A 15,261-nucleotide genomic window follows, 5' to 3' on the forward strand; every position below is an offset into this window, starting at 1 on the left:
TGTACATTCTGTTTTGTGCTTATGTACCAGCCCAAGGCAACCACAGCCCTTTAGCAGGGAAGATCTGTGCCTCTGAATGTGCCCCAGTAGCTCCTTCTTGTCTGCTGATTCCCTGCACATGCTCTGTGCTGCTGTCACTTACTGAGCTTAGGGACCCACTCACAACATACTGCATATATAGAATATAAGTGTAACCGTAAAAGGCTGATCAGTAATTAATTCAGAGTCACTTTATATAGAAGCTTTAGTGAAAACAGCAGCACTCCGGATATTTTGAAAAAAGTGCACAAGGCAATGTTTCAGGCTTCAATCTAGCCCTTGAAGGCTTGATAAAGGGCTGGATTGAAGCTGAAACGTTGCCTTGTGCACTTGAGTAAAAGTCACTTTTTTCAAAATACCCAGAATGCTGCTGTTTTCACTATTGATATTGTTTTACCCGGGCAGAGGGCACCTGGGGCTTCAATAAGCCGTTTTTCCACCGTGTAGCACACCTTAATCGATTTATATGGAAGCTCTGTAACTAGCTCAATTAGCATCAAAATGTAATAATCAGACCTGTAGCATCTATTTATATGAAAGGCCAGCTTAATTTTCTGCTTGATAATTTGCAACAACCCCTAAGCTCAGCTTCTCAACAGCTTCTCAGAGCTCACTGAGCATGTGCACTGTCCCGGACAGTTCTAACAGTATCAAAGATGGGGATCTCCTGTGGTAACTGTAAAGACCTATAGGGTTGATTCACTAAAGTGCAATATGCTTTTTTGCGCTAAAATTGATGCGAAAAAAAATGTGCGATTCACTAAAGTGTTATCGTGTGCATTAAATAGCGCGCGACCGAATGCGTTAATTTTATCGCATTACATTAATTCTCGCACATAAATAATACTAACACATGATTCACAAACACTTAGACGCGCTAAATATCGCATTAGTCTATGCGAAAATGAACACCTACTTGAGGCAGGCGGTAATTATAGAAAAGTACAGTTAATGAGCTTTTGGCAACACAATATGGCCTTTGCAGTGGGATTTATTCAAGTATGTGTGGGCCCTAGAGTGATGCATCCTCCAGTTTGCAGGGAAATGGTCATTTTCAGAAAAGTAGTTTTACAAACGTAATGGTGTGTATGGCTAATATGGTGTGCGCTCGTGCGTTAAAAAGCGTGCACGACAAGTAGCGCGCGTTGAGGCAAATACAAGCGACTCCCTTGTTGTTGGCATTGTTGGCTCATGTCATACACAACTAGGGTTGCCACCCCAGGCCGGTATATGACTGGCCCATCTGGTAAATCACCAGCCAGGGCTGGAACTACAAATTTACCGGCAGTGTAGTTGCCGGTAACTTTGTAATACCCTATAAATTCCTCCCTTCCCTGAGCTGAATTACCCCTTATAAGAATAGCCTGCCCAGTGCCCTTCCCCACCCAGTCTGCACACCATGTGATGTCATCGCCCTGCCCCCATGTGACATGACCTCCAGGTCTGGACTGTAATTTAAAGGAGAAGGAAAGGCTACGTCACATGTTAGACACCCCGCAGTAATCGCTTACCTGAAACCCCTTTCCAGTGCTACTGTTAGGAGAAAACTGCACCAGCTGGGGTATGCTCGCATATACCCAACTGGTGCAGTTTTCTTCTAACAGGAGCACCAGCCAGGGGTATCCAGTAAGCGATTACAATCACTGGGGGGGGTGCCTTACATTTGGCACCCCCATAGTTATTTAGCCTTTCTTTCTCCTTTAAAATACCCCTGGCATTTCACCTACACAGAGGCCCAAACAGCCCCCCACCAGTCCAATAAACAGTTACTGTCTATGGCATCTTCCATTTACAAAATGTATTGGGCTATAATGGACTCTGTGGGAGATGGGCCTTTCTCTAGTTTGGAGCATTCTGGATAACTGGTTTCTTCGTAAAAGATCCCATAGATATAGTAATATGTTGGCATCCAAAGAGCCTGGTGGGGCTTTTGAACACTCTGGAGGCCTTAATCTATCTGAGGGTCATATTTAACCTGTGGCCCTCCAGTTCACCATTCCTAAAATAAAGTCACATCCAAGCAAATAGTACTATGTTGTCGTCAGGGGATTGTGACATTATGCCAGCAACGTTGTACCTGTGTTTCCAGGTTTTTACGCCACTGCAAAACACATTGCCTACCAACGTGTCTTTCCTGAACTGCGGACCTAAAACCCACTGGGTCACCGGCAGGAAAAGGGTTAATATGATTAAGATACTACGGCCATGTGCTTAATATGGAAACTGCAGTAGGCATGCACCGGAGCTCCTGCCATGATTTCCTACCCCATTGGAAGGCAAAAACTCTCAGTAGGGCAGCTGTCAATTGAGCCTCAAACTTGCAAATTTGAATCTTCTCACCTTAGGGCAGTGACACATGGGGAGATTAGTCGCCGCACGACAAATCTTTGTTGTCGCGGGCAACTTATCTCCCCACAATGCCATCCCACTGGCTATAATGTAAATGGCATACGCGGCGCCGTGATATGCTGAAGTTGCCTTGAGAGGAAACTTTGGGCGACTTTGGCAAATGAGTTGATGGGACTTGTGATACATTGGAATCAAACAGAAGATGCCGTGGTACGACGGCTGGCCAGTACAAGCCTGACCCTCACCATACTACCATTCCATGTTTCTCTCAAGTTAACTCTTTTTAATTACATATGGAGAATTATTACCTCAAGGCAAGCATTTTGGGTGTATCCAGAATAAGAAGAAATTATATGTAATAAAAGGCACATTGTTTACCAAGGTGCAGTAACCCATAGCAACCATTTAAACAGGTGTGACCAGCAAATTCTACCTGCTAATTGATTGCTATAGATAATTAGACTGTGGTCATAATGGGCAATGGTGCATTATATAGTCTGGTTTTCATAGAATGTAAATATATCACTTGCAGAATGAAATCTGGTAACTGCTAATTTGTGCATAATTGTCTGTGCAGATTGAGTACGAGAAGAAGAAAAAGGATGACGGCAAGCGAGCCCGAGCAGATAAGCACCAGGTTTTGGATATGTTGTTCTCTGCATTTGAAAAACACCAGTACTACAACATTAAGGATCTCGTGGACATTACCAAGCAACCCGTGGTGAGTGCCTGAGAGTGTCTGTGACTGCAAGGAGGGAAAATGATTGTTTTAAAAAAAGACAGTTTCCTAAGGCAACTGAGCAACTCTCATATGTCTCTGGGCATCCTAATAACATGGCTCCTTAGCATAACACATAACACATCAAGGAACAGCTATCCGTATCTGCCAGGGTCACTAGGAAGTGCTCCAAGGTTTTATAATGCTGATAGGGTTACATCACTCATAGAGGAGGGAAACCACTGCTTGTGTAGATAGATTTCTGCAGGATAGGCTTTGCTGCTTTTTGCAGTCATGGCTTTGTATGTATGTACAGTATGTATGTATGTATGTATGTATGGCTTTTTGCAGTCATGGCTATGTATGTAGGCACTATAAATCTAGGTCTTGGCTCCCATTGTATAGTAATTTCAACCTAATATATGTATAGTAATTTCAACCTTTTTTAAACCCATACCTTTTGCCCTACTCATAGGGGCCTTCTGTACAGTTCAACAGCCCCAAAAAAAGGAAAAATTGCTTTATACTTATCCATATAGCCACGAATACAATGTACTGGGCTCTGGGTATATTTCATACCAGTGTTGCACTGAGTACTGAGTATGTCCTCCATTCTCCTTGTACCCTCCCACTGCCCTGACCTTTGCGTCTCCCAGTGTGCCCATCCCTACATAACTTCCCTTTCAACAACTTTGCTCCTCCTTCTACATCAGGGGTCCCCAACCTTTTATACCCGTGAGCCACATGGAAAATGGAAAAAGTGTTAGGGAGCAACACAAGCATGAAAATGGTTCCTGATGGTGCCAATAAGAGCAATAATTGGCTATTTAAAGGAAAAGTAACACTAATGTTTTTTAAGTAAAAAAGCTATTCTACCCTGCACCAATAACTGCCCTATCCTGCAAACCACTTAGTATTTTAAATGTTTTAATAAAAAATAGCTGCTAAAACTTGGCTTACTGTCAATTGAACTACAGCGATACGGTGAAGGAAGGAGTTGCATCCACTATGCATCGATTGATTGGTCGAGCCTAGCCTTCCTTCTGTGTTTTAGCAGGTATTTTCTATTAAAGCATTTAAAATAAAGCATTAAATACTAAGTGGTTTGCAGGATAAGGCAGTTATTGGTGCAGGGTAGAATAGCTTTTTTACTTAAAAGATTTTAGTGTTACTTTTCCTTTAATAGCCCCTATGTGGACTGACAGCCTACAGAAGGCGCTGTTTGGAATTGGGTTTTTATGCAACCAAGACTTGCCTCCAAGCCAGGAATTCAAAAACGAGCACCCGCTTTTAGGCCACTGGGAGCAACATCCATGTTTGTCACGAGCCACTGGTAGGGGATTACTGTTCTACATGCTCCATCTTCACCCTCCATGATCTCTGCTTCCCCTTTTGGCACCCCTTTGCCCCTGTGGGCTGCTAATGCTTATAAACACAGAGGTCAGCAGCAAAGGGACAGTGGAAATCGGAGCCATCCATAATGCTGGCTAATATTCATATTTCAATTTTTTCTTTCACAGTTCAGCGAAAATCTAAGATAATGAATGTTTTTCATCTTCTTGCTTTTTAACACATCTCATTTGGGAGGCAGTGGTGCATAATATATTTAGCACTCTGTAATTAAACTTAATAATATTATAAAATATTAATGTGATTGTAGCCTGGCAAAGTTTGCTATTTTCACACATATGCTCCTTATTCCCAAGGAAGACAAGGCATTAGTTGGACTGAATACAATGGCTCTAATGCAGAATATGGCAATATATACAGGAGACCTATTTCCTAATAGGGCAGTTATTATACAGTTTTTACAGGAGCCCATGTATTTATATCTTTTGCTGTATCCTCTTGCTGCTTGACTGGTTTCTAGCTCAGATGAAAAGATCCCCGTAACTATGAGAGCTCACGTTGTGCCGCTTCCCTCCTGTTCCACTTACTTGCTAGCCATTCCGTGTTACAGTGCTGAGCTATGAGCATTAAAGGATTTCATTTGTTAGAGCAGAAGGCTTAAGATCAATTATCAGATCTATGTACAGGTATAGGACCCGTTATCCAGAATGCTCGGGACCAAGGGTATTCCGGATAAGGGATCTTTCCGTAATTTGGATCTCCATACCTTAAGTCTACTAAAAAATTAATTAAACCCAACAGGATTGTTTTGTATCCAATAAGGATTATTTATATCTTAGTTGGAATCAATTACAAGGTACTGTTTTATTACTAAAGGGAAAAAGGAAATCCGTTTTAAAATTCTAAATTATTTGATTAAAATGGAGTCTATGGGAGATGGGCGTTCCGTAATTCGGAGCTTTCTGGATGATGGGTTTCCGGATAAGGGATCCCATACCTGTCAATACAAATGCACCTTCCTTCCAATTGCATTTATTCTTCTTTGGGCTCATTTCGTGAGCAGATGCTTGGAATATTTCCTGCTCCTTTTGATTTGTATTCAGCTGCTAGATGCTTCACTTTGCAGCCCATGCTTGCACACGGTGGTTTGATGGCCTTAGGGATTTTCTCTCTGAAATCCCAGTGCTCTTTCTCTGCCTGCCATCTACTGCTGTGCCTGTTTTTTCTTATTTACTTCTAAGGCATCATTTTCATATTGTTCTTGCAAAAGATAAGTCCCTGTCCCGGCAGATGCCACTCACATTCTTTTTTCCCCACTTATCTTTGCCACTGAAATCTGCTAAGAGAGCCCTATTGCCATTTAAACATCTCACGTTACCCACTTCCTGTGTTACCCCAGCACCTGTGTGTAAGTGGTTCATTACGGTCCCTGTTGTCAGAGGCCCAGAATGAGGTTACCATGCTGGTAAGAAGGTTACAGGGTTTTCTGTTTTGTGTGTGGGTTTTAGGTATTTTCACTTTATCTTTTTGTGACTCCTCTGCTGTCTTGTCATAGGCGGAGGGTGACCTTTTTGTTTGGGGAGGCTAAAGATTGGCCATACATTGCCTGACTTAAAGCTGAGATGTGAAATGTGAGACTCAGTGGATTCGCTGCTGGCATAAAAAATGAACCCCTTAACTCTCTCTTGTGGTTCCCACTGACTTCCAGGGTGGGAATCCTTTTTTTTTTTTTCCCTAAAAGTTTAGGATGTAAAAGTATTTATACATATACTTAGGTGAGGTGTGCTTCATCTATTTGTGTTTGTGATCAGTTAGCTTAAATTTGTTTTAGTTAGTTTCATAGTGAGAAAGGCAGTGGGTGCTGACATCCCAGGCACATTATGTACAGTCAAATGGAGTTTATATGTACAAAACCAGCACGTTCTATGCAATGAGAAGCAGTGGGTACTGATGGCAGATATTCAGGCCCTGGCACTATAACACTGGCACTGATACACAACATTGGTTTGTTTCCCAGCTATGCAGTCCCGTGAGAGCTCCACTGTAACTAACTAGAAATGAACAAAAGAGTTCATTTAGGAATGGAGCAAGGGTGATAGGGATATTATAGATGCCAGGTGACAAAAAAACTATTTCATTTCTGCTAGAGATTCAGCCTTTAGAACATACACAGTATAGTACCTGTGGGAGGATGATACAGTATAGTACCTGTGGGAGTGGAAGGATGATACAGTATAGTACCTGTGGGAGTGGAAGGATGATACAGTATAGTACCTGTGGGAGTGGGAGGATGATACAGTACAGTACCTGTGGGAGTGGAAGGATGATACAGTATAGTACCTGTGGGAGTGGGAGGATGATACAGTACAGTACCTGTGGGAGTGGAAGGATGATACAGTATAGTACCTGTGGGAGTGGAAGGATGATACAGTATAGTACCTGTGGGAGTGGGAGGATGATACAGTATAGTACCTGTGGGAGTGGGAGGATGATACAGTATAGTACCTGTGGGAGTGGGAGGATGATACAGTATAGTACCTGTGGGAGTGGGAGGATGATACAGTATAGTACCTGTGGGAGTGGGAGGATGATACAGTATAGTACCTGTGGGAGTGGGAGGATGATACAGTATAGTACCTGTGGGAGTGGGAGGATGATACAGTATAGTACCTGTGGGAGTGGGATGATACAGTATAGTATCTGTGGGAGTGGGAGGATGATACAGTATAGTACCTGTGGGAGTGGGAGGATGATACAGTATAGTACCTGTGGGAGTGGAGGATGATACAGTATAGTACCTGTGGGAGTGGGAGGATGATACAGTATAGTACCTGTGGGAGTGGGAGGATGATACAGTATAGTACCTGTGGGAGTGGGAGGATGATACAGTATAGTACCTGTGGGAGTGGGAGGATGATACAGTATAGTACCTGTGGGAGGATGATACAGTATAGTACCTGTGGGAGGATGATACAGTATAGTACCTGTGGGAGTGGGAGGATGATACAGTATAGTACCTGTGGGAGTGGGAGGATGATACAGTATAGTACCTGTGGGAGTGGGAGGATGATACAGTATAGTACCTGTGGGAGTGGGAGGATGATACATTATAGTACCTGTGGGATGATACAGTATAGTACCTGTGGGAGTGGGAGGATGATACAGTATAGTACCTGTGAGAGTGGGAGGATGATACAGTATAGTACCTGTGGGAGTGGGAGGATGATAAACCCTTGTATAATAAGTCCTTGATGCCCGGGGCAGCATTCACATTCATGCACAAGCACCTGCTGCTCCATTTGCTTTAGGTTTAGCTAGCTTTCAGCTAGTATATACCCTGACACGGGGTAATAGTAGGGTTACCACCTAGCCATTAAAAAGGATGCCAGTGTTATTAATAGTAAAGAGATACAAGCTTAGAAAAGTGGGTGTGTTTTTCCAAAACAATTGGCAACCCTTTGTGAAATTTAAACACACTCTGTCTGGCATCCCCACCAGGACTTGTGCCAAGATAAATTGACTCCAAACTTCCTTGGAAATCTTCCTAAGCAAAAAAACAAGTATGGCAACCAACTAAAGAAGCCACCAAACAGGAAAGAGGGCTTCCTTTACCCTCCATACACACTTGTATATCTACTCCTCCTGTTTAGTAGCAGAGTACGATTATTTCATATTTGATAGTCTCCCTACTCAAGGCCTTTTATGTGTGTAAAAGTGTAAAAGGGGGTGAAGAGACCCCTCCCATGTGTAAATATTTGTGTATTCCAAATTAAATGCTTCCTCCTGTAACTTCTGTTGTTCCCATGGGCGTTGCCAGGAGATCAGTAGGCAGAATAATGCTTGTAGAGATGTCTCGACTCTCCCTTTGACAGCCTTAGAAATGTGACAGCACAGTAATAAGAATGAGGGATTTCACAAATGTAACATAATACTGTGAACATTGAAATTTGGCCATGAGCTCCATCAATGTTCTTTTACAGAGGAACTAATGGTATGCTTAACTAGCATTCCGAATATTAACAGTAACTGTACATTTGCATGACTTTGGGAATAATCCTATATAATAGTCATATAGAAAAGAGTGCTATTAACACAATTTAATTACTTCTTTTATTAATATTTGTTTTATCTTCAGTCTTGCAGCTGTTAAAGTGGTCAGTTGCTGCCATCTAGTGGAATGTAAGAAAATTCCCTTTGCTTGCTTAGAAGTGCTCTGGCTGTTCTTTTCTTTACTTAAAACGTGGAAGAAGTAAAAGACCCAAGTTCCAGTAATCCTGCCAGTTACCTGTAACTCAGCAGTGGCAATGGCCCAGCTTTTAAAGACTGACAGCTCAGTCTTCCTATTAACACATGTTGACAGGACACTGCTGCGGCACATAAGACATTATGTATTCAGATCCAGGCAGCACTTCTGGATTGCACCCTTACTGAATTACGTTTCCTTCTAGAAAGATTTATCACATTCCAGCTTCCTGTGCCCCTATTTACAGTATTGCCTTGATTTCTATCTCTAAAAGTTTATTGACAGAAACAGATTCACATCTTCCCATTCTGCCTTCCTTGATCAGTTGACATAATTGTGTGTAGGAAGGGTTGAACATAGGTGAGCTTGTGAGCAACAGAGGAAGATGTTGCTCTGTTTCTGTCAATAAACTCTCATATTTGCAGTAAAACTGACCAGCTGATGAGATGGAGCTCAAATTCAGTATTCCAAATAGGGGAACAAGAGGCTTCAATGTAAGGCCTGTGGAGCACTGGGGATATCCTCCATCTACGTTGGCATAAAAAGAGTGCACACAGCTTATCATTTAGTTAAATAAAAATCTTCTGTGGAACTAAATGACAGGCAGCATGGGCACATTCGGGCACTTCTGTACAGCTGAAAAACACAGGTAGAGAGTAAGCCATTTGCCATAGGCTTCGGCCAGGGCAACTGCTTTACAGAAAGTAAGGAGGGGGGAAGGGGCATTGTTAAAAACTGCATTCTGATAAGTGTAACGGCTGAAAGAAATTTTTATGGGTGCAGAAAATGTATTTTTTTTTTAATCTGGAGCGGTTATGTCCATTTTCAGCCTTTATTATTTGTGTTATAACCGTGCCCAACCTGTTACTGTGCAACCAAGGAAGTGGAATAAGCTGCTTTTTCCACATCCCCAGCTGCCAAAGCTGAAGCAAAAAAACAAAAACTCCACTCAGCTGTAATTTCATATGAAAGACTATCAGCACCTCACTGACAGGAGAAGGGCACTTGAGCTTTAGTTCAACAATATGTCTAGGTGCATTTTGCCTGCCCCAACCCTTCAGGTGTCTATAAGCCTGGCTGATGTCAGACACTCCATACTTGTCTCCCTCTGTTCTGCCCATGCCCACCTCCTACAGTGCAGTGAGAGCTAGTTGCACATAACCATTGTATAAGCATGACCATTTCTAATAGACTGGATATAAAGGTATCGTTTGCCAGTGATATCTCTATCTGAGGATGATGATTTCCTTTTGGTGTCATTTGGCTGTGAAGTCAAGCTGGCTACAGGAGATCCAGAAGCCTAAGGCCATGGTGCTACCTCATTTATTTTCCTGAAATTTGGTTGCAGTCATGCATACAAGAGGCAGAAATAAGTGTAAGGTACATAACATAAGAACATTAGCTCTTAGACTGGATGGAAGCTGCACTGGGGCAGGGACTGATGTGAATCATGTGTAATCTCTGTAAAGCCCTGCGGAATATTGCAGCACTCTAGAAATGAAAAATAAGGAATAAAAAATAATGCTAATTTGTCATTGAGAACTGGTTATCATAAAGGTAATGGCACAATAGTGTTTCTACATTGGACATTTCAGCCAGCGGAGAAATACCCTGTACCCCTCTGTGCCCAGTCTGTGATATGAATGGAACCCACCTGTCTGTACAAGCTCAGAGCTAAGCAGATCGGTATGGTCACATATTTACATTTTCCAGCCATAGCAGTTCAGCCTCGTTTGATCCATGAGATGTAACCTGACTGTTACTTTTCATTCTCCATAGAGTTATCTAAAAGAAATTCTGAGAGACATTGGAATTTACAACATGAAAGGAACTCACAAGAACACATGGGAGCTTAAGCCGGAATACAGACATTATCAGGGAGAAGACAAGAGCGACTAGAAAACGCCAGAGCCACCGTACAACAACAGGGAGGAGCCATGCATCACAATTCCACTCACCTTGCACCGCTGGAATAATACTTCTCTGTGAGCTGTGTGTCAGTACAGTCGGCAGGGGATGTCCTGTATTATTTAGTCCAGGGATGTCCAACCTGCAGTCCTAAAATAGTTGCTGAGACTGCTGGTAACTGTAATTCATAAGTTGAAGTATTATATTTTATTAATTTCAAGCATAGTCCTATTGGGGCTAATCCTCTGGCATTTGTACTCACACTTAGCAGGAGGTTTGTTCCAAACAACCATGTGTGTCTGTCATTTGCCCAAAATTTAACATATAAGTCCGGGCATTTAATGTCTATATTAGATATATCTATATATAGATATATATAGATATAATATAGTCTATAAAGAGGCCAGCACCACCCCCACACACCACAGTGAGCAGCAGCCTAACCCCAGTGTGACCAGCACACAGCTCTAGGTACAAATGCCTGCGTGTTTAATGCATCCTTAAGGATAATTTTACAGAGTCTCACTTGAGCTGGAAAAATAAAACCTTATGTATATTTTCCCCTGGAATCAGTGTAAATTCCACTGGATTTTGTTAGGCAAGTCTTTATTCAGCCTTCAAAAAGTATATTTTCATGTTAACCTTCTTTAAACTAAAGCTGGTTTTCATTATCTCTGATTGATTATTTTTTGTACTCCAGTTTTGTGTGCTCTACATTTTTATAACACTGGTTCTTAATAAAAAAAAAAAAGAGAAAAATAAGTACATTCAGTTTTGCTTTCATTGGAAACCTGTGCTTCATAAAAGCACAAATGATGTCTGCTGCAGATCTCTTCTGAAACATTAACTGGCCGACATGGTACATCAACAGATGAACTTTTCAAACCTGCCAAATTCCCGGCCTGACCAATATCCATTGGCACTGTAGATTCTACAGAGTAAGGGTTAAAAGAAGTACAATATTCTTACAGCTTGGTGTTACTTGCTCTTTTCAGGTAAACAAAAGCTATCTGGTGGGGGATTTAAGAGACTGGTGGCGGTGGGTCATAGTGAGATATCTGGGCCCAGAACTTAGCCAGACACTCTTGCCTTTTTGCTCTTTGCGATTTGCATTTTCGCCGGTGGGATGGTATTTCGGGGAGATTACTCGCCAGCCACAAGGGAGATTTGTCGCGGGCGACTAGTCTCCCCGTGTGCCAGAGCCCTTAGAGATATAGTAGAAATTCATCTTTTGGACTGATCATTCCTGTATACCAGTGATCCCCAACCAGTGGCTCGTGGGCAAGATGTTGCTCACCAACCCCTCAGATGTTGCTCTCAGTGCCCCAAACGAGGAAGTTATTTTTGAATTCCTGACTTGGGGGCAAGTTTAGGTTGAATTAAAACAAGATTTACTGCCAAATAAAGCCTTTTATAAGCTGATAGTGTGCATAGAGGCTCCCTAATAGCCAATCACAGGCCTTATTTGGCACCTCCATGAACTTTTATGATGCTTGTGTTGCTCTCCAAGTCTTTTTACATTTGACTGTGGCTCACGAGTAAGAAAGGTTGGGGACCCCTGCTGTATACAATCCTGGCTCAGTAGCAGTTTCCCTTCAGTAGAAGCGATTGCCATTTGGGAAAGAAGTAGTACAGTGGGCAAGTTTACCATTCCCTCACTGAAATTGAGCCTAACAAAATAGATTGGCATGGCATTTTGAGGAGCACTGGTTTAACAAGGTTGGACTGCAGTATAAAATGTGGCAGTAACTCCGGGACTAGAGCAAGCCATGAGAGTACTGTGGCAGAGTGAGCTCATTAACCCAATGGGTAAATTGGGCAACTTCATTATTTGGCCAGGTTGCCAAACATTAGTTTGTATTTTAGAAAGACCCTTAAAGGCTGAATTGGCAAGGGGGGAGAGAACACTACAAAAAGGGAGAATGCTTTGTTTCATGCTAGTGTATCTGTACGGGCCTGACAGCTATAGACTTGGAACAACTGGAGACAATCACACTTACAGGAAAGTCGGGTCGGCATTCAAGCTCTGCCTCGTGGGCCCGGAGTATTTATCTATAAAACAATGTAACATTAGACTTGCTTTCAGCAGGCAGAGCGCAGTCTGAGTGGTGAGCAGACGCAGCTAGAAGCGTTATTGTGACTTGCACTATTCATTCATCTGGAACTGCAGCCAGTGATTATGCAGGCGCTGAAACAAATACTAAATTATATTATTTTTAAAAATAAAGTAAAAAAAAAAAAGCAAGCAGAGTGGGACACTTGGAATGAGAGGCAGGTAAATTGATTGTTGAACATTTAAATGTATTTTTCTTAAACAACTTAGAAACCATTGAATAAAGGCTTCCTTTTTATTACTCTAATCCAATTGGGCTGGTTGACCTGAATGTAGGTTCAGAACATAAAATTCACCCCATGGTAGTAAAAGATCTTCAATTTTTAAGTACCAGAATTTAAGAATATCTTTTGTAAAGGTGAACCATTTTCTCTATTTAAAATATATTCATAATTTATCATTAAGATAGATACCTAGGTAAGTAGCCACTCTCAGCCTTACAGGTCTAAACGCTCTGTCTAAAGTTTGAAACATTGCAGCACAATTAAACAATAACGTACATGCGCTTCATCTTCATGTCTAATTGCGTATCAGTGAACTGATTGGCCAACTCGTCTACTGTTAGCAGCCAATCGGATCAAGGACATGCTAATGAACATGAAGAGAAAGTGTCACAGCATTGCAGGATTGAAGCCATAGACTGGTGTGTGTAACCCACAGGCGGCGGGATCCCTGAATCAGCCAGGGTGTCGCCGGTCCCATACAGCCGGGGGGTGCTGGGATCTGCAGGTTTGCAGACATGCTATGTAATAAGGTATCTAACTTTTTAACTATGCAATTGTTTAATTACAATAAATTGCAAATATGTTTTATATGAGGAAACTAATTGTTTAACAGTTTGTGTTAAAAAGGTGAACATCCCCTTTAATTGTTTTTTTTTTTTTTTTGAGGCTGGACAGCAAATTTGCAAATTAACAAATGAGGTTCAAGGTTCAAAAACTTTTTTTTTAAAGGAGACATATTGGATAAATGGGAAAAACACTAATTTTGTAGGCAATTATGAATAATATAAGGTGCGGGTTTCCCTTTGTGCTAAAAATTAACCCTATCTGTAAAAATGGCCCCTTTACTGGAGCTCCCTATAGATCCTCTCACTTCTCTGTCTGTGTTTGAAATGAAGGGTGGGCGTGTTGTAATGGTCCCTGTCAGAAGCACAGTAGGAGGGAAGAGCCAATCACAGCCCTGCACTCACACAAGCAAAGACAGGATTCAGTTCCCTATCAGGTCAGTCTAGCTGCTGATTGGTTCCTATCCTACAGTGCAGAGTACGGAGGGCCGCCGGCTCCCCAGCTCATCCAGAGAATTCAGCCAGCAGGAAGTGGCACAGATGGGCGGGACTAGTGGGGTTTTTGTGGAATTTCTCAATAAATCAGTCAGAAACACAACTTTTTAAGCACAATCCTTCTATATCTAGAGGAGTATAATTCACTGGTACAGTCTTAATTTTTATAGGATATGTCTCCTTTAAAGACACATTATGGCAGTGATCCCCAACCAGTGGCTCATGAGCAACATGCTCCCCAACCCCTCTGGTGTTACTCCTAGGGGCCTCAAAGTAGGTCCCCATTTTTGCATTTCTGGCTTGGTGTCAAGTTTTGGAGGCATAAAGACTATCTATACAGCCAAATAGAACCTCTTGTAGGCTGCTAGTCCATGCTGGGCTATCATATAGCCAATCACAGCCTTTATCAGTCACCCCCTAGGAACTTTTATTACAGGCATTGCTCCCCAATTTTGTTTTATATTTAAATGTTGCTAACAGGTGAAAAAAAGTTGTGGACCCCTGCATTACAGTTTCAAGGCTGAAGTGGAAGCATAATAGGGGGAGAGAACATTACCAGATGTACTTAGCATTGAATATTCTACTGTGCAGCGCTGCGTACATAAGTAGCGCTTTATAAATAAAGATATACATACATACATACAATATGGACTGCTATACTATTTAGAGTTTAAGTATACTGATAGCAGGGGGTATTTTTTTTCCAATAGAACAGAACAAAAGCCAAAAGTTCACCCCTTCAGACTTAAGCAACAAAATGTTAAGCTGGCGATTTGCGATCTTTCGTGCGACCATCGTTCAATCAGCCACTAACCGTTCAGGGCTGAAACGGCAGATAAGGAGGTAGAAACAATAGGATTTCTACCTCCTTCTGCCGATTCAGCCCTGATGGCAGATTTTGCTCAGGCGCCTTCTATGGCGCCCAATCAAAATCTTTTAACCTGGCCGATCGGTGAGTCGACCTGCGATATTGGTCGACTCGCCATACACGCAACGAATATCATGCAAAACAAGGTTTCGTACGATATTATAGCTGCGCAAATGGCCCGCTTTAGAGTTAAAGCAGCAAAAAGGGTGTAGTTGAATGGCTTGGGTGACTACACTGATCTACAACTGGTTTTCTATATGTATTTGCATTCTCTTAACATGCACAGGGGTTGAACTTCATGGATTGTTGTTTCTGTTCTACTAGAGAGGCTTCAGGTTCCACACAGGGTCGGACTGGGACACCGGAAAAAAACCCCGGTTGCCCCTGTTGG

General features: G+C 42.1%; 1 protein-coding gene across 1 annotated transcript in view; it reads left to right on the plus strand.

The window, feature by feature from the left end:
- Positions 1-11,358, plus strand: part of gtf2f2 (general transcription factor IIF subunit 2) — a 95,529-nt gene extending 84,171 nt beyond the window's left edge. The window contains exons 9-10 of the mRNA NM_203656.1: positions 2,966-3,109; positions 10,479-11,358. Of these exons, the coding sequence (NP_988987.1) occupies positions 2,966-3,109; positions 10,479-10,598 (264 nt within the window). The 3' untranslated portion in view covers positions 10,599-11,358. The remainder of the gene's footprint in view (positions 1-2,965; positions 3,110-10,478) is intronic.
- Positions 11,359-15,261: the final 3,903 nt, after the last annotated feature.

The sequence above is a fragment of the Xenopus tropicalis genome, chromosome 2 (assembly GCF_000004195.4).
Source record: "Xenopus tropicalis strain Nigerian chromosome 2, UCB_Xtro_10.0, whole genome shotgun sequence".
In the NCBI taxonomy this organism is placed as follows: Eukaryota; Metazoa; Chordata; class Amphibia; order Anura; family Pipidae; genus Xenopus; species Xenopus tropicalis.